The sequence below is a fragment of the Lepidochelys kempii genome, chromosome 2, assembly GCF_965140285.1.
Source record: "Lepidochelys kempii isolate rLepKem1 chromosome 2, rLepKem1.hap1, whole genome shotgun sequence".
Lineage (NCBI taxonomy): Eukaryota > Metazoa > Chordata > Testudines > Cheloniidae > Lepidochelys > Lepidochelys kempii.
In genome coordinates, this window is record NC_136381.1 from 16885493 (window position 1) to 16909306 (window position 23814).

Genomic DNA, 23814 nt, shown 5'->3' on the forward strand with positions numbered 1-23814 from the left:
GGATACAGACTAACACGGCTGCTACTCTGAAACCAGCCTTCTTCTAGGCACCTGCTAAATAAGGAAACAGTCACCTCACAATGGATAACCACATCATTTGACAATCAACTGACTGGACCTATGATATTGGTACTTGAACTCAGTTTATTTACCCCCAGTCAACCTCACCTCTGAGTTTGTGTTTTTTTGTTGGATAAAAGTTATGATCCTTTGGGCAAAGTCTAATAGTCACCATGCAAACCACCTCCTCATGGTGAAATTCTGTTGTGCCTTCTGAATTGTTTGATTGGCAGGATGTTTTATATATTTACTGAACAAAATCAATAAAAGTGTTTTAAAAAACAAAATATTTACTTAAAATTTCTGTTTGGATTGGGGGAAATATCTGTTATTACTAAAACACAGTTAAAATATTGGCCTGGCTTACCCAGTACAGTGCTTGAGAATGGTATTCCTCAGTAAGAGTAGAAGAGGGACAATCTGGAAAGCTGGAGCCTCACATTGACAGTCTGGTTAATAATGTCACAGAGTGCAGAGAACAGGGATGGGTGGGAGTGGGCAGCCAAAATGTTATTGTTAAAATTTTGCCATCATATTGAAGGGAGGTTTGGTGCCATTTCTCCGCCTTTGAAGGAATTAATTGCATCTCTGGACACTATGAGATCATCCCTAGCAGAGAATAAAGACTTGCTTCCAGGGCTTGTGAAAATATTTCGGAAGAGCAAATTTTCTTTTCTTTTCTTTTTTTTTTTTCAAACAAACCAGCTTGTTCCAAAAGGCAGATTTTGTTAAAATGCGTTTTCAGGGTCGGATACCCGCAGATCCATCTATAATGTTTTCTTGTACACATGTGCACCCTTAAATACTGTGCTACACTATCAATAACTTCAACAAAGTTTTCAGGGAACGAAACAAACATTTCTGGACAATGCACTTAACATGAAAAAGGCAATGCAAGGTTTTTCTTCATTATGAGAAAGTGTTTTTATTTAAACAGAGAAACAAATGACAAACCACTTTCTGTAAGCATATATGCATGTCATATATAGGGTTTATTAAAGCCCAATGGGGAAATTTTTGTCAAATCCTCTTGGTAATATAATTGCCAGTGCAAAGCAATCTAGATCTTATCAAACGGATGTTGCATTTGCTCATTATCATATAAATCAAACAAAGAAACAAATGTAACAGCAATGTCTACTCAGTAATATTTCAGCTAGTCTCAAAGCCTCTGCTCTCCTGTTCTTAAACAGATATATAAAAAGAGGTGCAGAAGAGTGAGAGGCTGCCATCTGTGAACTCCGGCATATTTCAGTCTAAGGGACAAAAATATGAACCAGGTGATGCATTACTTAACAATTCAGATTCCAGCAGAGGAAGAGGAGGTACAGTATCACAACTGCACCGAGAAGCCTCAGTGAATCTAGAGATTGTTGTTAGACCTTAATCATATAGGCATGGGAATTCATGAAGCTAGAACATTCAGTAGAGATGATCAAAACATGTATGGAATACAAATGAAAATGGAAACAATATTACTCTTAAGGCTTCGGGTCAAATTTTCAGCCTACCCTTCACCAAAGACTGTTTAGTCCATATACTCCATATAAGCACCCAATTCTACCCACAGCTAAGGTATTTAGACTGAGATTTTCAGAGCTGCTTAAAGGAACTGGATGCCCAATTCCCATTAGAATTAATAAGAATGAGTTGTCCAAACCCGGTAAAAATTTCTGCTTTAGGCTGTCAGTGACCTTCTTAATGAATGGATGCAAAACTGTAGGTCAGAATCCTTTGTATCCTCTAGCAAGTGAAACCTGGATATAGAAAATGTCATTTATAATGAAATGGAATAAAATTCTCAATTTTTTCAGTGCATCACAATTTGCAAAGCTGCAATTTCAGTTATATTGAACTTCCACTTATAAATGATGCTCTGTAAAAAACTAAATAGGAACTCAATAAGATTATTCCTTAGAGTTATGCTAAATAGGTGTTAGCATGGATTGAACGGAGACCTTCCTATTTTAAAACTTTATCTCACTCAAAGATCTCCCAAATTGTGTACTATGTTTTTCCATTAGTTTTGTCCCACACAGGCTTGTTTTTTATGACATTTAGCGCAATGAACTTGTCAATCAGCATCTTTCCCAAGTATTCACACTAGTTCAGAGTTATATTTCTTCTAGGATGTCCACAGGCAACTCTTAAAGAGCCACCCATGAACTCCCCTCCTGTTACCTTTATGGCTCAAAAGATCAATCCTTGCGTGATGGAGCTGTGTAAATTTTTCCAGCAGTGCCTTTGTGTCACTCAAAGAAGAAATTCAAGAAAAGAAGCCATGAGGTAAATCTAGCCTTCTTTTTGTCATCCTTTACCTTCTTGGGATGCTCTGTGTTACTCTCTCAAAGGACAGTTTCCAATCACCAACCGTTAGTTTTGAAAGTCTGCAAGTCTGGCCCTACGGGACCTTACAATCAAGCATGCAGGGAGGACGCATTTCAGGGAAGCATCAGCCCCAACCACTTGGGATTGGGATTTTTGTGGTGTGTGTGTGGGGACAAAATGGAGTCTGAGAAGAGGGCATGTCCCTCAGCTTCAGGCAGTGATTCGTTTGGAATAAAGGTAACCTGAATGCTGTGTTCACACAGCCTGGAAGGACTGGTTACTACACTGGGGCAACATTCTTCTAGCAGGTTGGTTTTGTTCATCGTCAGAGGCCAGATTCCCAGCTAGGCACAGGATTCTGGGAAGGGGGCAAAGGCAACTGTCCACTCCCCTGGTCCTGGAGCTAGTTCTGCCCCTCCTAGCTCTGCTGTACTCCCTACACCCAATGAGAGGAGAGGGCACAACAACGATGGAGCTGAGGGGCCAGGATTTTCCCTCAGGCCTAGAATAGGAAACTGGGAGAGGCAGGACTCCTGGGCTCTGTTCTGCTGCTGAGTGACCTTGGGCAAGTTGGGAGTAGAGCTGGGAATAAAGGCCAGGAGTGGATAACCTAAATTTTGTGCCTCAGTTTCCCCATCAGTAAAATGGGGATGTTAACACTTACCTACCTCATTGTGAAAAATCCTATGGCTGGATGCCACTGCATGTCTCCAACACAATACCACCACTGAGACTCTCACCAGGTCTCCGAAAGCCCATATGTGGGAGTAGCTCCAAAATTAGCACCTTCCTATGACTGAACCAGCAGGACCCTGTAGTGGCAGATGAAAGTCACTGTATGAACTGGAAAAATATGCCTCTCCCATTGCTCTCCAGCTTCCCCTGAGATAGGCCTCAGGCTGCTACTTACACTGAAGTGTATTACAATAGAGGGTTCTCTTTCTTTGTTGTAAATTGGAGCAGAGGAGTGTTTTGTAGTTCTCTAATTCTCAGAACACTCAGTAACACCTGCTCATAAATTCAGTTGAAAATGGTGCTGAAGAAACCAACCAGCACAGCTCAAGCCCTCTTGATTTGACTGGTTTAGGAGATTAGTACCTACATAACTTGGTAGCTTGACTATAGATACAGGAAAAGTAGGAGGAGAGCTTGCATACTTCCAAAATAAAAAGCCAAATTTTAGCCCTGTTGTTAGTGAGCAAAATCCTACTGAAGTCAATGGAATTATACCAGCATTGAATGTAAACAGGAGAATTGGTTGACATTTTTTTCCATTAAATTATTTGATGAAAAGTAAAGAGTTTTCATTTTTGTGAAAAATTTTCTTTGAATTTTTTGAGGTTTTCATAAACTAAAAATTCAAAATTTCAATATTTTGACCCAAAAAAATTGAGAAAATTGGACCCTTTTTGAAAAAAAAGTCCATTTTGTCCCAAAAAAAAGCCATTTTCGGTTACAAAAATGATTCACTGGAAATTTTCCAACCATTTTTGTTCACCAGCAATGCAAGTGCAGCCTGGTCTGATCCAGGCTCACTGGTGGTAGCAAATCTCCTGAGTTCACTGTATTCTTGGGCTGATGTTAACTCCGACCATACATCAAAAATTAATGAGCATCATGTTCCTCGTGAATCTAAACTTGAGGCATTCACTTCACTGAGGCTGTCACTGTAAGATGAAAGTCCACCTGAAATCCCAGCGGTTTTTATGTTGAAACAGCACTGAAGTATGTATTTTAATAGGCTCCTCACCAGCAGGGTTCTTCCCCCAATAATGTCAAAAACATTGTGATGTAAAAGGAACAGAAATAGCAGCTGGTGTGTTTGCAATAGAAAATCCTGTTGGTAAAGGAAAAGTGCTTCTTAGATTGATTCCACAAGGTGCTGCAAGGTTCATTGCCTAGATAAGTGATATACTTTTTGAGGCACTGAACTAATCATGCCTCTTTCCCTCCTTTTTTTATACACTGTGCCTCTTTCCATGCTCACTCCCTAGGCTCAGGATAGCCTTTGAGCCTTCCCATTTTCTGCACTAGATTGTCTTCCTCTATTCCAAGAGGGCTTTGAACTCTGCATGTAGCTGGAGAACCCAGACAATCATTTTTAGACTCCTTCTAGTTGGCTGTAGGTTGGGGGGGGGGGCAGCATACTTTTCTCCTCACTCTTAAATATTGTTAGTGAGGAGCTTGTGGAAAATCAGGTACCTGGGAGCTGGGGGAGGGAGGAAGGAGCTCTCTCTCCTTCCCCCTCCCCCCGAGCAGAGCCACTTGTCCCCAGAACTTACACCAACAAAATGCAGAGTCAAACTGAAAGAGCAATTGAGAGAGAACAATATGTTCTGTGCCAGGAGGAGTTTTTGTCTGGTTTCCTGCTTCCATACAGTCCTCAAGGCTTCTACGTATGGCATGCCCATCTCAGCACCCTTGTCGTGCTGCCTTCAGGTTGTTCCTCTGTTAAACTCTTCCGTTAAAAATGGCTCTTTTAAGTGTGCTTTATGGGACAGATTTTCAAAAGTGCTCAGCATTGTCCTGACAGTGTGTAATAATAAAACTGCTATTGACGTCACTGGAAGCAGACTTAGGGCAATGTTAAGTGCTTTAAAAAATCCTACGCTAAATCCCCAGGTGTTTAAATAAGTTTAGAGCTACTCATAAATGTTACAAATATAGACCTCTGAGTATTTTGATTATATTTCTATATGAGTAGGATATCTTTGCATCGGTCTATTCCCATTAATCCCTCTTCCTGAAAGAGAGAGAGAGAGAGAGAGGAATGTGGACAATAATTTCTTCAGACAAGAATATGTATACTTGATTTGTGGCCTTGAAAGCTTAAGAATTTGAGAGGAAAAACTTATACCGAGACAATTAAATCAAGAACTTCCACAAGTGCGAATGAGAGATGGAAATACAGAATGGAAGAAAAGACATTTAGAAGTATCTTCCATTGTTGTAGCCATGTTGGTGACAGCATATTAGAGAGAAAAAGGTGGGTAAGGTGATATCTTTTATGGGACCAACTTCTGTTGGTGAAAGAGACAAGAGAAAACTTGGTCCAGTAAAAGATATTGATACAGTAAAAGATCTCTATTTAGAAAATTTGTCATATTCCATTACGGGCCTGGTCTAAAGCCCATTGAAATTAATAGGAGTCTTTCAATGGTCTTTAGATTAGTCCCTATATTCAAATCTGTCTGAAGCAAATCCCTGGTAGGTGTCATTGGGTACTTATCCCTGATGACATTGCATTTGTAATTTTGCTGATAGTGGTCTGACCTTCAGTTGGTGTGAATCAGCATCGCTCCATTGACTCAGTGGGATTTCATGAGTACAGTGTAGGCTTTATAGTCCAATGCAAAAAGGAGTATATGGAGTCAGCCCATTATATTGCATTATTAGGGTGACAGCAAGGTTGGGCTAACTGTGTTTATCTTTGAAAGAACAAGTCTTGTAAGAATTACCTGATTTCCAAATAAGATGTCAGGCAGTCCTCCCACAGGCAAAAATCCCATTGTAGTTAATGGCAGTTTTACTTGAGTAAAGACTGGGAATTGGGCCCCAAATGGATAAATATTCTGGGACAGTATCTGACCTGACATCCACAGGGTTTGAATCATGGGTAACTCCGTTTAACTTCAGTGGAATTATTCCAGATTTATAGCAGCATTAACAAAATCAGAATCCAGGCTTTTCTATGCAACATACATTTTTTGTATATTTAAACTAGAACACTTACCTGAAAAAATGTACGTATAAAATCACAATAGATGAAAAGAGATTACTCCCCTAACTTTGACTAAATCTTTAGGTACTGTATTGAATACTATTCCTGGTTCTTGAAAAATGCAACTTACATCTGTGAAAGGGTCAAAAGAAAGGCTTACTCACAAAGTAAGTAAACTTTCTGGTTATACTCTTCCATAATCTATTAAATGTGTCAAAGTGGAGGTATGTCCATTTATAGCCGCTGAAAATATGGCTCAGTAAAGTTGCAAAAGGTGCTAAAGATCATTAACGAGACACTTTAAATCTCCACAGAGCGATTAAGAGTCTGTCCCCAATAGCTATTTTATTATCTTTTATTTATGAAATAAAAAACGTATAATTAAGCTTATAATATGTTTTAGAAATTCTCCTTGTGAAATATGTTCTGAGTGTGATTTTCTTTTGTTCTTCCAGCGTTAAAGCAAAAATGCCTTACAAACATCTGTCAATCTGTCTAAAGCACTGAGGGAATTTACTGCAAATGAGAAGAGTTCTGGCAGTCTTTAGTAGTCTTTTTCCATTTAACAATTGATGGCTAGATATGTTAGTTGCAAATATTTGTATCAACCAGCTATTTTCTAGAGATTTTTTTTCCTCCACAGGATTGTATAAATGATGTATAAAACCAGGTGAATTTCAAACAATAAATTTAACTGTAATGAAATATTTTAAAAAGATTTTTAAACTGTGCTTTATAAAAGATATCTATAAAGTCGGTTAATGTATGCAGATTGTTAGTTTTGTCCAAAATTACATGAAAGCGATCATAATAAATATGAAATAATTTTAAATCAGACCTAAAAGACGTCTAAAAGGTGACACTTGTTTACTATTTCATGAACCTAAACATTTTCAGATCGTTCAGTGTTCCAAATCAAGAGATCTCCCTTATTCCATGCTTTAAACTGGTGAGCCATGTGAGTGGGAGAATACAGCCACTGCATCTTCTTCTATAAGAAATGTTTGTACCTACAGTGCTTTCACTGCTATGCTGTATCTATATTAGCTCATGCCGATTCATATCAAGTACTAAAAAGTCCTGTCCTTAGCCTGCTCCCTTCAATACCTTCATATACCTTCAGTGAACAAACAGCTCTTGCTAATAAAAGCAACAACCACAAAACAAAAATCACATAACACGTGTGTTCCAATGTAATACCTAATGCTGCTGTGAATCAAAAGTATGTCATCCAACTACAGTATTCACATTTCAAACAAGGTGAACATATTTTCCCTGTTACTGAGTACAAATTTAACCCAGATATTTTAATGAAGAGAAGACTATACTAACTGATACAATACCAAAGAAGAAGATCATCACAACTGGGAATCACAAAGTAATCTATAGGCATAACAAGGGTTTCTGGTGCTCCTCTTTCAAAGCGTATGTTCACCATAGTACCTGGTGGCAGGGTGCAAGTGCTAAGCTCTCAGTCATAGTAAAGGAATTTAGAATGACATAAATTATAACAGGTTTCAGAGTAACAGCCGTGTTAGTCTGTATTCGCAAAAAGATTATGCTCTAATAAATTGGTTAGTCTCTAAGGTGCCACAAGTACTCCTTTTCTTTTTATAAATTATAACCACACCACTTAGTAAAAGTCAGGTCATTAGAAAGAACAATGGCTGGTATGAACAGTGTGTAAATCAGACTAGGAATAATAGGCATATCCTTTGTGATACAGCTGGCCAGGGCTTTTTGCAGAATTAAAAAACAGAAACCACCATTTAAAAAAACTTCCCAAAATGTTCAGTTTCAGTTTCTAAACTTTTTTTGTGGGATTTTTTAAAAAGAAATTTTTAGTTTACCTTTCCTTCCCCCCTCTTTCTCTTATTGAGTGGCAACATGGAAAAAAAAGAGGAAAAAAGGGGCACATGTATGGAGAAAGATTGAGAGAGAGAGAGAAAGAAAATGAAAAAACAGAAACAGAGAAAACTGGAAAGCAATTTTTCAGTTTTTGGTGTTTCCCCAGTTTTCACTGAAAAACAAAATAAAGAAAAACATTTTCTGTGAAAATTTTTATTTTGGTAAACAAGCCATTTTCTGTGGGAAAATGCTGGACAGAATTTTTCCATGATGCCTGATTAAAAAAAAGCACTGACAGATAAGGGGTGCTGGCCACCTCTGGCAGCACCCCCCAACACACACACACACACCCTGCACCACAACCCCAATCCTGGCTCAAGTGAGGAGCGGAGTTGGGGGGAGGGGCTGGTGAGTGAGCCCACCACACATTCACTTGGGACCTGGACAGCAGTAGCTCCTGTGTCCCACAGGACCAGGTCTGCCTCCCCACTCTGGGCCTTGTGAGCGGGAACATCGGCGCTCAGTGCCACTCAGGGTTTGCCTGTCCTTCCCCCTGCATCATGACAGAGGCGCAACCAGGCCAAACCTGAGTGGCGCTGCACCAGGAGAGGGAAACTTGGGGCAGGAGCCACTGCTGTAGAGTGAGTCATGGGCAAAAGGGAAAGCCAGGGTGGCTGTGACCTTTTTCCTGTTTCTTGAGACCCTGGCAGCCTTAATTATTAGTCACCACCCTAGCTCAAGTTCCATTACAAAGCTCAATATTTCCATTAGGCTCCCATAACAAGCCACCACCAGGACCCATGCTACTGTGTTGGATGGAAACCTGAGCAGGAAGAGCCAGCACTCGTGCAGCTGTGGAAATGAATTATTCTTATCATCATGATATCACTTTAGGGGGCGTTACTCTGCTGCTAGAAGCTCCTCAGTAGCACAACGGGCACATTTAAAAAAAAAATTAACAATGTTCTTTTTTTGGGTCAAGAAATGTTGAAATAGAACTTTTTTAACCAGCTCTAGTCTTTACTCTCTCTCTCTTTCTCTCTCCATTGCCTAATTATTACTCATGTGGGCCACCTCCACAGCCCTTTTTACGTACTTTTTGGGCCATTCCAACCTCTCCACATTAATATGTTGGACCAGATCATCAGCTGGCATGAATTGGCATATGTCCATTGGTGTCAGCGGAACTATGCCAATTCACACCACTTGGCAAGGTGGCCCATTGTAAATCAAAGACACCTCTTTTGGCTGCTGATTTCTAACTGTGGAGCCATCTGCCTCCCTGAGGAAACAATTACTTTACTCCTAGCTCGTTCAGACCACCCACAGAAGGTTTCCCTGACTCCTATTTTGCACATAGCACAGAGCCTAATGACAAAAGGGGAACCACCATAGCTGTTCTTAAGCAGTTAATATGACAAATTAAGGTGACGACAAGAGAATGGTGTTATGAATCTTAGCTATAACTGCCTCGGTAACATACAGCCTGGCAGAATGGTGTGGCTTGGCTGGTCTTGCTGCTTGCTTGAAAGGGGTCCGGCCTTTGCTTCAGTCCAGTCGTTATGGTAGAACAAGTTGCAGTCAAGGATGCTTTGCTTTTGGTTCTCATGAGCCTCCATCCTCTACTTTGTTTTGCTATAGTGTCCCAGACGAGTGCAGCTGTCTTTGAGGGTCATGGGTAGACATGGAGTCTTCTACAGTAGCTGGATCTGATTCTTTATGACCTTGTACATTGAGACCAAGGCCTTGAAATGGGACTGTGACTGAACTGAGGGTGTGCAGTACAAGAGTAATGTGATCTTGATGGCTTGCTCAATGAGGAGACAAATTCTGCCACCTAGGCAAACTGGAACGTCAGGTGTTGTCAGCCTCAACCCCACATACAGTGACTTATTAAAGCCCCAAATGGCAAAATATCCCAAACTTGCAACTAGCTTTCACTAAAATTGTGCATCTGAAATGAATAACCATTGTCCTTTGCCAATGGTGACTTTGAAGACTAACTGCAATTGGCATTGCTAAAAGGAGTACATATTAAACTAAGAGAAAACCTGGTCCAGAGCCCATTGCAATCAGTGGACACCTTTCTATTGATGCCCTTAAGCTTTGGATCAGACCCATAGAGATTAGATAAAGGCAGGGTTTTCAACACTGGTGTGATGCCAAAGCTTGTAATGTTGTATAAGTGTTCAGTAGTCTTTCATCACTGGCCACGACCTCTTATTAAGTTATTAAAAGCCATAATCACATGACCCAGAGATTTGGTAGAAGAGGGAATACAGTGAAACAATTGTTATTTAATTACAGCAGCATCATATTAAGTCAGCGTGCAGCACAGTGGATGCACCTGTAGAAAGGCCTCTTAATATAGAACCTTTACATGCCCCGTGCTATTTCCCATAGCTTAGTTAAGCTATGCAGTAGGTATACTGACCTGCAGAAATCTCATGAAAGGACTAATTAATAAACGTTGAAGTAGGGTTAATAAAGGAAGTGATCACATGGGTAAAGTACACGTTCAAGGGGGTATAAATCACTTACTACTGACCCCGTTGAAATCCATTTGTCCTCCATCCAACTACTCTTGAATAATATTCCTCAAGGTAAGTTCTTTTTCATATGCTCTTTATTGTTAAACAATTGCACACAAAGAGAAAACTATTTAAGATAAAACTATTTAAGACAGTGAGGATGCAGACTAAAGAGCAGGCAAAATGATTTAGGGTATTGTACGAAACCAGAATTACCCCCCCCCCCCATTATATTTACATCCATTCATCCTGGTAAAGCATTACAAGAGAATTTAGTAAATGTGAATGTCAGCATTAGGCTGGTGTTAAGCATTATAAGCAGTATTTAGGGGAAAAAGATCGTGAGGGGTAAATACATGTTTGCACATTGGTAATTAAATGTTCATTTGCTCATTTGAAAATCCTGTAATGTCTGATTCAGAAAATTAAAACCCAGGATAAACCACAGCTGGAGACGGTAACCAAGAGATTGATTTTTGGTCCCCTTCACATCAGCAAAACTCCATTGACTTCAGTGGAGTTACTTCTCTTTGACACTGCTGTTAGTAAAAGCAGACTCAGACCTAGACCTACATGCTGTATAATTTACATCAATATGAAAATATTGTACATGCTACGTCAGTATGTCTGTAAAAGCTACAATTAATGTTTGACTATCACAGGGGCAGTTCCTCTGGTAGTTTAAATGAAGTCAATAGAGTTATGATGGTTTACACCTACTGAAGATCTTCCACTATACAACGTTTCGTTATACAATGTGCCATATTTAAAAGAAGTGTTTTGACTAAATATTCCTTAAAGACATTAAAATTTATTGCAGAAACAAAACAAAACAAACTTCAAGTTCACCATTTTGTTGCCAGTTATGGCTTCCTCATTAACAGTATTTTGGAATAGTCTGTTTACTCACCTCAAATGGTCCTGTAGCAAATATTGTTAATCAAGTTTAAATAGTCATTGTATCAATTAAAATGTTGGGATACCATGTGAGACTCCACTTTGCTAGAATATGTGCATTTCACAAGTGTTAGTGAGTAACTGCATGTCAAATCAAAATGAAATATGACCAGGCTACACAAATAATTCAGTCACAGAAAATGTCCCCCTATAACAAATGTTTTTTTACTCGTCCATTTAAGACGTAAACTCCCTACATAACATTTTACTTACTTCACCAGGCAAATGTTTCTGCTGTGTGACTCTTTCCATTCTTTGGATTAAAACAATGATTGTAATTCTGCTGATGAATATGTTGATGGTATTATACAGTGGTAAGTGACTGCATATTTTTATGTCTATTTAACGTTTACATTCTAATACTGCCCATTTCAAGTGGACTAGCTTTTGAAAAACATCTTTGGATTACCGCCCTGTCTCATCACTAGTACATACTGAAAAAGGCATAATCAGATTAGTGGTAAAGTGTGTTGTTGCAGGATTTCAAAGGCATTATAGGTTTAGAGTAATGGAAGAAAACTTTTAAATGTGTTTATAATGTAAACACAATTGGAAACCTCCGCTTCTCCCAGCGTTTTGCTCATAGAAAAACCCTACAAACCAGTTACATAAAAGGGTTCCAAAATATCTATGAATGTATTTTAGTCTTTGGATAAATCCATATTATCCAAACACTCCCGACGATTCAGACATACATAAATACAATGAGGTTCAGCTAAACCATCTTTCTGAGCTTTTATCCTGGATGTGATTCTCTTCCTTTTCATAAGATTGTTTTGTTCTTGTCACAATGTGTGGAAGGAATTGCTCTACATGACTGTTTCTGAAGTTAGAAAGTCATACAGTAATAGAGCTCACATGAAGTCAAATTCTGCACTGACTTACTACACCAGCCTCATCTCTCGAATTTCAAAGGCATTGTTATGGTGTGAATTGCAGCGGAGAATTGAGTCAACACAAATCACAGAAGAGTACTATATTAATCAAGCTTAGTGTTAAGAGCTTTATATAACAATACCAGTCATCAAGAAGATCATTGTGTTCTTTTTTCTAATGTCATAGAATCTATATAATAATATTCCAGGAGGGAGGGAGGGAGGGAGGGAGTGAGTATGTCACTCTGAAGCTGTGCCTAGAATGACTGAAGGGATGGAAACAGCTCCAACATGGTTCAGAGAACTTCTTGTTTAGACTATCACCAAGTTCAAGCATCACTAGATTCACCAACTGTTACTATCCAATTTTGAAGTTCTCAGCCATTTTGACTTTATAAATTATATCCATTTGACAGCACAGAGTTTTCGGGTATAATACAGAAATATCTGCTACAATGTTGGTTTTAGAAAATCAGTGTGTATATCCAAAAAAACCATAAAAAAGACTTTGCTTATTGATCAAACAAATACACTGCTAATATCTTTAAAATGCACCAGCCATTAAAAGCTCAAACCTGAGGGTCTAAAGTCAGGGACTCAGATAAAAACTGCCATTTAGTTGCTTAAAAATAAATTGGAATGTTTAGGACTGGGATTTCCACAGGAGCCTCAATTCAATATGAAATTCAAGGGTTGTTGAGCACATAACTTCTTCTTAAACTCCTTTGAAAATCCTAGCCTAAATACCCAGATTTGAACATTTTAATTAAATAAGAACACAAGAGCTGCCATACTGTATGTCCAATGTCCTGTCTCCAACAGTGGCCCATACCAGAGCTTCAGGTGGAGTTTACAGAACAGGGCAATTTTGGACTGATCCACTCCCAGCTTCTAGTAGTCAGAGGTTTAGGATCTCTCCAAACCTGTGGTTGCATCTCTGACCATTAGGGTTGCCATCCCTCCAGGACTGGCCTGGAGTCTCCCAGAATTGGCATCGATCTCCTGGTGACTACTGTAAGCAATCTGGGAGATTTTAATAGGATATTTTAAGAAAATGACATTACATCATGTTGGGAAAAATAATTTCCCGGAATAGCTCCAGTCAGAGTTGGCAACCCTACTGACCATCTTGGTTCATAGCCATTGCTGGACCTATCCTCCATGAACATAACCGGTTGTTTTCTGAACCCACTTATACTTTTGGCAGTCAGAACGTTCCATGACAACGAGTTCCATGGTTAGCTGTGTATTGTGTGAAAAAGTACTTCCTCTTGCTTGTATTAAACCTGTTGCCTATTCATTTAATTGACTAACCCCTTGTTATTGTCTTGTTGGAAAGAGTAAATAACACATTTCTATTCATTTTTTCCACACCAGTCATGGTTTTAGAGATCTCTGTCAGATCCTCCCTTAGTCGTCTCATTTTTGAGCTGAACAGCCCTGATATTTTTAGTTTCTTCTCATATGGAATCATTCCATCCCCTAAATCATCTTTGTTGCCCTTCTCTGAACCTTTTTCTGTTCCACTCTATTCCTTTTGAGATGGGGCAACCAGAACATGGTGTGGGAGCACCATGGATTTATATAGTGGCAATATATTTTCTGTCTTATTCTCTATCCCTTTCCTAATAGTTCCTAAAATTCCGTTAGCCTTTTAAACAGCTGCTGCGAATTGAGTAGAAGTTCTCAGAGCACTCTTCAGGGTGTCTCCAAGATCTCTTTCTTGGGTAGTTAACAGCTAATTTAGACCCCATCTTTCTGTGCATGTGAGGGTGGGGATGGGATTATTTTTTTCAATGTAAACTACTTTGCATTTATCAATGTTAATTTTCATCAACCATTTTTTTTGCCCAGTCAACAACTTTTGTGAGATCTCTCTGTAATTCCTTGCAGTCTGCTTAGATATAACTTTCTTGAATAATTTTGTATCATCTGCAAACTTTGCCACATCACTGTTTACCCCCTTTTCCAGATCATTAAAGAATATGTTGAAGAGCACAAGTCCTAGTATAGATCCTTGGAGGACCCACCGTTCACCTCTCTCCATTGTGAAAACTGACCATTTATTCCTATCCCTTTTTTCTATCTTTCAACCAGCCACTGATCCATCAGAGGACCTTCCCTCTTATCCCATGGCTACTTTCCTTAAGAAGTTTTGGTGTGGGAACTTGTCAAAGGCTTGCTGAAAAATCCAGGTCCATTTTGGCCTACAGCTTTTCTTGTTTTGGAAAAGATGATCAGCTTTGATTTTTCCCTTATTTGTTGATCTCCATTTTCTGAGTGGGAGCTAGGTGGCATTCAGAGAAGTTGTAAATTTGCTTGATGGACTGGCTTGCTAAACTCCTGAGTACGTAAGCCCAACTGAGCTGTCTGCTCCAAATAGTTTAGGGTGATTTTGACGTAATTGTGCTACATTCCTTGTCCCTCATTAAGCAATTTGAAATAGCTGTGATTATAAACACACAGGCTGAGGGCACACACTCTCTCATTGCTGGACTTTGTTACGATTACACTTCTAGAAAGCATGATCAAAAGAGCAGCATCAATTATATGATCTGAATACCACTTCTGCCTTGTAATAACAGTTGTAAGGGGGGAAGGAGGCTTGTGAATAAGGCCTGCGACTGGGAACCATGAGGCCTGGCTTTATCACAGAACTTCCTGTGTGACAAAGGGCAAGTCTCTGAAGCTTTCCCTACCATCTATAAAATAGGACTGTTAATACCTACTTCATGGGAGTATTTTCAGATTTAATTAATTAATATTTGTAAAGTGAACGTTCCTTGGCTGGAAGGGAAGGTGCCACATACATGTGAAGTATTAGTATGGCCACTCAAAGACATGATGTCAGCCATTTAAGTCAATGATTTATCCAGAAAGTCTTCGCTCATGTTTTGTTTTCCTGATAAACTTTTTCTGTCTTTACATGAATCACATGTAAAGTCTGTAAGAGATTGTCAGAGACACTTTTTCAAATAAAAAGCATCCATTTGCTTTGAGAGTATTTTGAGCCCTTTTATTTACTTTTGTAAATGTCTGTACTTCTTACATTTTGTTTGGAAGAACATATTTAGGAAATTGGAAATTATACAAAAACCTTGTGCAAATACCAGTGGACACGCTGGTTCAGGAAATACTAGACATTTCAGAGTCATTCCCCATACTTAAGAAGGGGAATACTTCCAGAACCAGGAATCTCTCTACAGCTGGCATCCACTTCATATTCATGTGACTATGTATTAAAGCAAGCATGCATGCAGGAAATGTCTGTGATCCCATTGAAAGCAGTTTGCGTATTTGGTATTCATCTGATCAGGGTGCAGAAACACCACTGTTTACCTTGTGACCAATCTCACAGCATAAATGGCAGGTAACAAAGAGTAAAGCAATGCTTGCAACAGGTAGTTCCTGAGTAACTGACAGGATAAACTATCTTTGCATTGGCCTAGATGTTACAATGAATGAAGTCAACAGGATTCCATATGGGCACCTGCGTGGAGCTCATTGTAGGATCAGTCAGGGCCTTCAACTATTCACGGAGTAATTCAGAATAACTAAAATCTGTGACACTGCAAGCTTTTTGGGGCAGGATTGTCCTCTACTACGTGTTTGTTTAGCACACAGCACAATGGGGCTCCACCTCTGTGTGCTTTTAGATGCAGCTCGAATAGATGTATTAAATAACAAAGCAGTAAAAAAAAATCATAAGCTGCTTGGGGAAAAGGTTAACTTTTGTCAACTAAATTGTTGACTGAAAATCCTGTGCTCTCTTGTATGTACTAAGGAGAATGTGCAGGGAGCTCCTTTCCTTATATTTTGACTGTAAACCAGGTTCTCTCTTTTTGTTAACAAACTTTGGCCTATTGATACTAACTTGGAAATGTCATTACCGGTCATACAAAGAAAAAGAGTCAAATAATTACAGGGGGGCTGAGATTATTACATAACCTCACTAGCAGGCTGCAGATATTCTTGTGCTAGTAATTTTATGCCAATTAAACTTGTTCAAAAGAATGAAATCAACTATGAAACATGCTTGAGCAATTGCCTCTGCTCTCCATGAGTTTAGGGCTATGGTTCTTGCTCTGCATAAATTCTTTGTTTTCAGATTCAGAATCATGGATTTGCTCTGGGCTTACAAAGGATGATACAGCAGTTGGGCACCCATAATCCATTGACAGTCCATGGAAGTTGGGTACCAGACTCATTCTCTTAGACTCCTTGGAAAATGACAGCCTTAAAATATTTGAGTGTGATTTTCAACAGGGCTTAAGTGACTTAGGAGCACAAGTCCCATAGAAAGTCAATGGGATAAGGTGCTTTTGAAAATTTTACCCACTGAGCCAGATCCTCAGCTGGTGCAAATCAGCACATACTACACCTGAACAATGTTGATTTGCACCACCTGAGAATGTGGCCCAATATGTAATTAACAGTAACAATATGACATGGCAAAAGGATTTTTATCGTTGTAAAGGGAGCACAGGGAGCAGCCTACAAATCAAAGATAGCTTTGCTTAACTGTAAGTCTGGGCCAAATCTGTTTATGCATGTGCAGTATTAAATGACACTCCTGCTAATGGGTTCATATCATTTTAGTCAGTGATCTGAATTCCTTGTAGCTATCAAAGTTTCAGGGTGCTGCTTCTCTTTTCCTGCAAAGGTCACATTTTATAAGAAGGACTTTTCTGTTTGGAGAAAAGCAGCTGGCTACAAGCAGAATGATAATCTTGCTGGGTCACTGTTTACCCAAAAGTCTTTCACTGAGGCTCAGAGGAATTCATGGAGCTCCTGGAAATTAGGGCAGAAATAAAAATAAGTGGCCCCAAGGTTCTTCTACGCTACCTCCTCCCCAAGCACTTCTGAAAATTTTACCCATCCTTAAGGAAGCAAAAGAAACCCCAAACAAAAACACACACTCTGCAAATTACTCACCACCAGGTGGAGAAATGCAAGAAGCAGCAGAACAAATCAACACCCTTTATCCTAATGCAGAATTTTATAAACAGAAAAGTAAACGTGGGAAAATTCTACCATGGCAGTTTCAAAGGGAGGCACCAATAATCCAAATGAAGAAGCAGAAATAGCCGATGGGAGTAGACAATATAAATGAGATAAGCCAATCTGAAAAGTTTAAGATCTTTGGGGTAGTGACCTAGCACAATGGGGCCCTGACCCGGTTGGAGTCTAGGCACAATAACATTATAAATGGTGAATAATAATAATATGGACTTCAAAAAAATTAAACAAATACATGCCAATAACCCGTGCCTAGGCTCCCTAGTGAAGCAATCAGAAATACAGCAAACAAGAAATCCCTCAGAGATCTCTTGCAATGCACTATCAATATATTAATAGATTAGGCGACCTGTTCGGATAAGGTACATTGCTAGACTGATACCTGTCTAATGGTGCTGCGTCCCTCGAGCATGATATGGTTTGAGTTGAAGCCCTCAAGCACTGAAGTGGTTCCAGTGAGAATGAAAGTTGGGACTGAAGCTTCGGGAGCATTACGAAAAGGATTCTGTATTTGAAAGGGACATCCAAGCACAGAAGACACAGGAAAATAGGGGCTTTGAATTAGCAATGGAGCTTCAGTGCAGATTCTCCCTAACCTCACAAATCAAACAAATGAAGGTCACAGGGATTTCCAGACTAAATGGCACAATGGAAGTGGCCAGCTTGTGATAGCTCAAGTGAGTACCCCCAAAAAGGGTCAGGTTCAGCAAAGCACTTAAGTATGTGTGTAAGTCCACTCCTATCTAGCAAAGCACTTAAACATGTTCAGAACTACTTTAAACTTGAAGTCAACATGACTTAAGCATATGCTTTGTTGAATCAGTGCATTAATGTTGCTACCAAGGCACTCTGGTATCTGGCTACTCTATAAAATACGCACTCTCTATCCTTGTGAAGTGTATATATATTTTCTTTTCCATTTTAAAATTCTTTCTTCTTGAATATGTTTGGTGAGCCAGGCGGCCAAGAATCGGAGCCCCCAGCCCTTCCACCAGAGCTTCCACTTGCACCTGAAAGAAATCTGAGTAAGAATTTTTAAGCTTTCCTTGTTACAATATTTGTATGCATTAAGAGGCGCCAGGGTGCAACCTCTTTGGGCAAGAGATCCAGAAAGAACTTTCCAGTAGTGTTCACAGATCTGTCCCTCATTATACTGGACCTTTAGCAGAGGTTAAATAACCTCAGAGCCCTGAGTCACCTCTCGCTTGCACTTATTTTACCTTGATGTAAGTCCACAGAGCTTGGTGGAGTTCCTCCTGATTGACATGAGTGTAAGAGGAGGATCAGGCTCCTCTATCAGATATTGCATCATTGGTGTTGCTGGAACACAAACCAAAACCATCTCTGCTATAACCTAGGTGAGGTTCCTCAAGTTGACTAGAGAAGAATTTGTATCACTGATGCTGAGTTTATTGTTGCAACAGGTTTATAGCTAATGAACTAGTTAGGAATTTACATTTGAAATGATTAAATCTTACCTGTTTCTCAAAAGAAAAGTGAGTCTGAAAACTGAGGGTAAGTGAACCTTCAAGATTCATGGTCTTAACCATATCTTAACCATTGAGCCAAACAAACTCCTTTTTACATCTTAAGTAAGATTGGATTTATTCTTAAACCCCAGAGATTATAAAATGGGAAATTTCTGATGGCTGTTTGGGGTCCGTGTAGTTGAAAGACAATCTCACTCCAGTCCCCAGCACACACATATTCATATAAAAAAAATCACAACCACAGCTGACATTTTTGTCAATCTCAGAAGAAAGGATCAGATGAGTACAGAGAATGAAACATATTGGTTCCACTAGAGGGTGTTCCTGCAGAGCTGGGTAACATTAGTGTAGTGCCTCTATCCACATGGTGCCTCTATCCACATGGTTACCTCCTTTAACATCAAACTCAGAAGAATGCCTGTATAACTCCAAACCCGGCGACGCCATCACTGACCACTGTGTCATATCCCTTGTGGAATATTCGTAAAAACCCAGCTCCTGGAATCAGGTGATTCTATGAGCATCTCATCTTTCAATTTGTCTGTTAAAAAAAATTACATTTCTAGCCCTCACAGCTTCAGAGAAAAGCATGACAATAAGACCCCAAAAGGCTCAAAAACCAGGAGGCAAAAAAATAGATTCCCAAAGGTATTATTTATTAAAATCTCATGATTTGGGGGGGCTTGTCTCATAATTTTTGAATGCTCAGGGTTGGCTATACTGCAAGGATTATATCATGCCTGCAGCTGCATTATGCCTCCCATTGAAATCAACATACGTGACATGTTTATACAAGGACAAACATTTTTCACCAGTTTTATTATGCTTTTGGTTTAGACAATATCACGTTCTTCAATGGGGTCTTTCAAAATGTGGACAGCGTTGCATTGTTTTTTGGTAAGTGCAGACTCATGATTTGATATTTTTGGCAGTAAAAATAGCATGGAATTTGTTTAAAAAAAGAGCAGAAAAACTCCTGAAATTACAGATTTCCCTTAAAGCTAATATCGAAGGATTAAATTGTCTGCAGTTCCTAAGGTCCCCAGAAGGGCTACTGCATTATATCATTCCTTAGACCAGAGGTCCCAACATTTTGGGACGTGTGGAGGAACGTTTGTGAGGGAGGGCAGAGGAACGTTCAGGGGGGTGGGGCAGGGCCCAGGCCAGCCCCCACGGATGGTGCAGAGGGAGTGACACCCAGCCTTGCTCCGCTCCCAGCTCTGCTTTGGCCCCATCCCCAGCTGCAGCTCCACACCTGGCCCCAGCCCTGCCCCCAGCTACAGCCCCAGCCTTGGCCCTCTTTCCTCTGTCCACGTCCCTCTGCCTTGGGGAGCTACAGCCCCACTCCCGGCCCTGGGGAGGAGAACACACGGGGTAAGCGGCGGTGCGATCCTGAAAAGTTTGGGGACCTCTGCCTTAGACCCTGATCCTGCATTTGAATCCACGGAGGGGGACCCCAGCACCTACAGTATCATCCAGGTCTTTTCCATCTCTGAATATCATCCTCCTATGTCTATTCTCTCAGACTGCCTGGGTTCTCACTTCACTTGGCTCCAGGCCATATTCACTAACTTCCCTGCACTGCTCCATTTCGTGAACAAAATGAGGTGTGTAACTGGACTTTGCCCCAGGGATTTCGAAGACTATGGCTGCTCTTGCCGGTTCGAGATGGAAGGGCTCCCTGTGGATGAAGCAGACAGGTGTGTTTTGTTCCTGGGAGATCGTTCTGCTGGGGTGGATGGGTGCGAGTGGAAAAGAACAAAGTGTGGTGAGAGGAGCAATGCTGAAATCTTGCAGCAACAGTCTGAAACTTAACACTTGGCTAAACTACTTATGGTCATAACCCTTAGCTTTACAAATGGACGATTGGCTCACATGGTAATATCCAAGTATCCAATCTGTGCTTACATGTAACCTCAACCAACACTGTCTCCAATGACTCACAAAACATAGGATATAACATTGATTATCCTGCCCTCCTAAATGATCATTGCCCTTTCTTGGTGCCATCCGTTTCCCCATTCACCGGCAATAACAACAGCTACTTTGCAGCACAGCCCTGGAACCACACGGAGCAGTAGCTTCCCAAAAGGCTGTTTTCAGTGGGCTAGGGATAATTTTAGGCCTGGATAATCCCATCCCCTAGATCTTCAGGCACGGATAGTAACCCCATATATTGTGCTTCTCCCTTGCTGTCCACAGATATTGGGATTTATCATCCAAGCCTTTATTTCCCTGAATACTCTCAGCTGGCAAAATGTGGACTACTCTCCCCCTAAAATTAAAAGCAGGCGTAGTCCACACCTCTGCACCCACATTTCCCTGTAACCCTGGCTGTGAAGCTGGGCTAAACGGGCTGCAAAAGGAAACCACTCCTGAGAGGCAGCAGATTCTCTCTGTGTACATGCTCATTGTCATAGTACTAGACCATCTAAACACATTCATAGGTTACAGACCATGGTAGCATCAAAGCACAAAGCTAGTCTCTTCATTTTACACGTGGGTAAACTGAGGCATGGTGTGATTAAGTGACTTACCTCAGAGCACACAGGACATTTTTGGCAGCGTTGGGAACAGAACCATAAACTCCTGACTCCTAGCTCTGTGCTTTAGCCTCTGCCCCTGGTGGACAGATCCTTGATGGTAATTCAGTCCGTGCTCTCCCTTGCTAGGCCAGTAAGGTAAAATATAGGACAGGAGGAGTCAGTGCTGAGAGTCCTGTTTCCTCATGGTCACTTGACTGGGGAACACTGGGAAAGAAATGCAACAAGGGCCAAGTCCTGCCCAGGCGTAGGCGGGGAAAGAGGTGATTTCATTTGCTAAGTGAGGAATGTTGTCATGGTTTAAAGAGCGTTAATGTAGATTTTTGCATGGAGATGAATCCACTGCAATCCCACATCGTCTGAAGGGGAGGAAAATGGAATTTTTATCTTCCCAGTTGAGAAAAGCCACACAAAGTCCTCGTGAATGGCTTGGCGAATTGCTCTCTGAATAAAGGTGCTGACACTCTGAAATCAGAGCTCGATCCAGTTCAATGAACTGATAGCTGAAACAACTCAACGCTTAAACAGCCCCTCACTTATCATTTTAATGAAAAGCTGCCTAAATACAGAACATTAGAAGCTGCGGGACAATCTATCAGAGTCTTTGGCCCAAGAAAGATTCACAGACACGGCCTTTTCAAACAGATGGATTTGAAATGGGTTAGCAGCATCTCTCCTGTCAGTACAAAACCCACTGTACGGTATAAGAGATGCAGATGTTTGCTTTTCCATATACATATACAAGATACTGTTTAGATTTAGAGAACCTCTTTAAAGAGACACGGACACTGAAAACATCCTGCTAAAAGAAACAGTTCTGCCAGTGCCAGGATCTGCATTATGTAGAAGTTGGTCAGTTACTGAAGTCCATTCTCCATCTAAATTCCTGATCTTCTAGTCTGAGACTGGAAAGATGAAGCAGATAGCTCAAGAAACTTGCCCAAGGTCAAAGAGGCAATCAGTGGCAAAGCTGGCTTTAGAGTTAATGGGCCTGATCTCCACTCTATTACTCCAATTTTATATTAGTTCGACTACACTGAACTTAATGGAGTTACACTGGTATTAAACTAGTGTGACCGAGGATCCTGAGATTTCAGCTCAGGTCTTTAAAGTGAAGTAGCTAAATAATACTTTGCTTTCATGGACACCTTCCACTGAAGGATCTCAAAGCACTTAGAAAATATTCATGCATTTAGCTTTTCAGCACCCCTGTGAGGAAGAGAAGTAGCATCATCTCCACAATCTGACTGAACCAGTTCAGTCTCTGTAAATCTAGGCCTCAGTCTCTAAGGTATTTAAGTGCCTAAACCCCAGATTTAGTGGGCCTGGACTCTCTAATAGGCTTAGCATCCCCTCTCCTTCCACTCATTGGCCAGCTCCCCACCTCTGCTGGCTTTTATGAATCACAGTCTAAGGTGCCTATCCATCTCCATTCATGGTACAGGAAGCCTAGGCACCAAGCTCACAGTGTGTTCCTGTGTGCTAAGCGTCACAGCACTTAAGTACCTTTGTGAACCTAGGCCTGTGACATGCCAAAGGTCCTGCAGGTCACCTGTGGCGGAGCAAGGAATAGGAACCATTTCTCAGTGGTCTCAGTCCAGCACACTTAATGTTAAATTAAGTGCTTTGCTGGATCAGGATCTTAGTCCTGTGTCTTCACCACAAAACCAAATCACCCTCTCCTAGCTTTCCTTTCTCTGATGCTAAGCGGCAAACCCCCGAACTGCTGCATGTTCAAATAATCCCACTAGCAAGAGTGAAATAAAGGACCAAATACAGAGGATGTATCCTTATATCCCATGAAGGTTATATCCCATGAAGGTTATCCTCCTATAAAGAGCACACAGCGCTCTACTTTTACCCCACTGCTCTTTCATTTTACAAACCTGCACCTTTGACACTGTGGGTCTGCAAAACACTAGGTTTTGTAAATGGTTTGAATTCACAGTGCTCAGCATTGTTTGTCTGCTTTCCAAACATCGCCAAGAGGCTCCGGTGAGGATTTCCCCGACCTGTTAGTGTAACAGGCAGGTCATCTTGGCGATCACAGACTGTAGCTGGGTCTTGGATATAATTGTGTTTGTCAAGCTGAAGACTCTGTCAAGGCTTTTCTATGGAATGTTGTCATTTCCATCTTTGTTTAATACTCCCCTGGTACAACGGTGATGCCTCAAGTGCCGTCACACCATGGAAAGGTTCCAGCAGAGATAGCAGATGGATACCAGTGAATGGAAACAATAGACAGGTCAAACATTCACCATTTGTTAGAACTGATGCTTCCTTTCATCCTCTGGGCCTTTTAGTGCTCACTCGTATTTTAAAGAGACAGTTACACTACAATACAAAGGGTACCTGTCACTTGCTCCTGTTCTGTAGAGAACGTTATTTCACTAGGAGAGTGGTGAAGCACTGGAATGGGTTACCTAGGGAGGTGGTGGAATC

The 23814-nt window shown here is 40.6% G+C and overlaps 1 protein-coding gene across 6 annotated transcripts in view; it reads left to right on the forward strand.

Moving 5' to 3' along the window:
* LOC140906347 (uncharacterized) overlaps positions 1-23814 on the forward strand; it is an 85883-nt gene that overhangs the window by 41862 nt on the left and 20207 nt on the right. For 5 of the 6 annotated variants that reach the window (XM_073330099.2, XM_073330100.2, XM_073330101.2 and 2 more), the window contains 3 exons: positions 18299-18364; positions 19667-19726; positions 20355-20529. In XM_073330099.2, the coding sequence (XP_073186200.2) occupies positions 18299-18364; positions 19667-19726; positions 20355-20529 (301 nt within the window). The remainder of the gene's footprint in view (positions 1-18298; positions 18365-19666; positions 19727-20354; positions 20530-23814) is intronic. The other variant, XM_073330102.2, reaches the window with a different exon arrangement.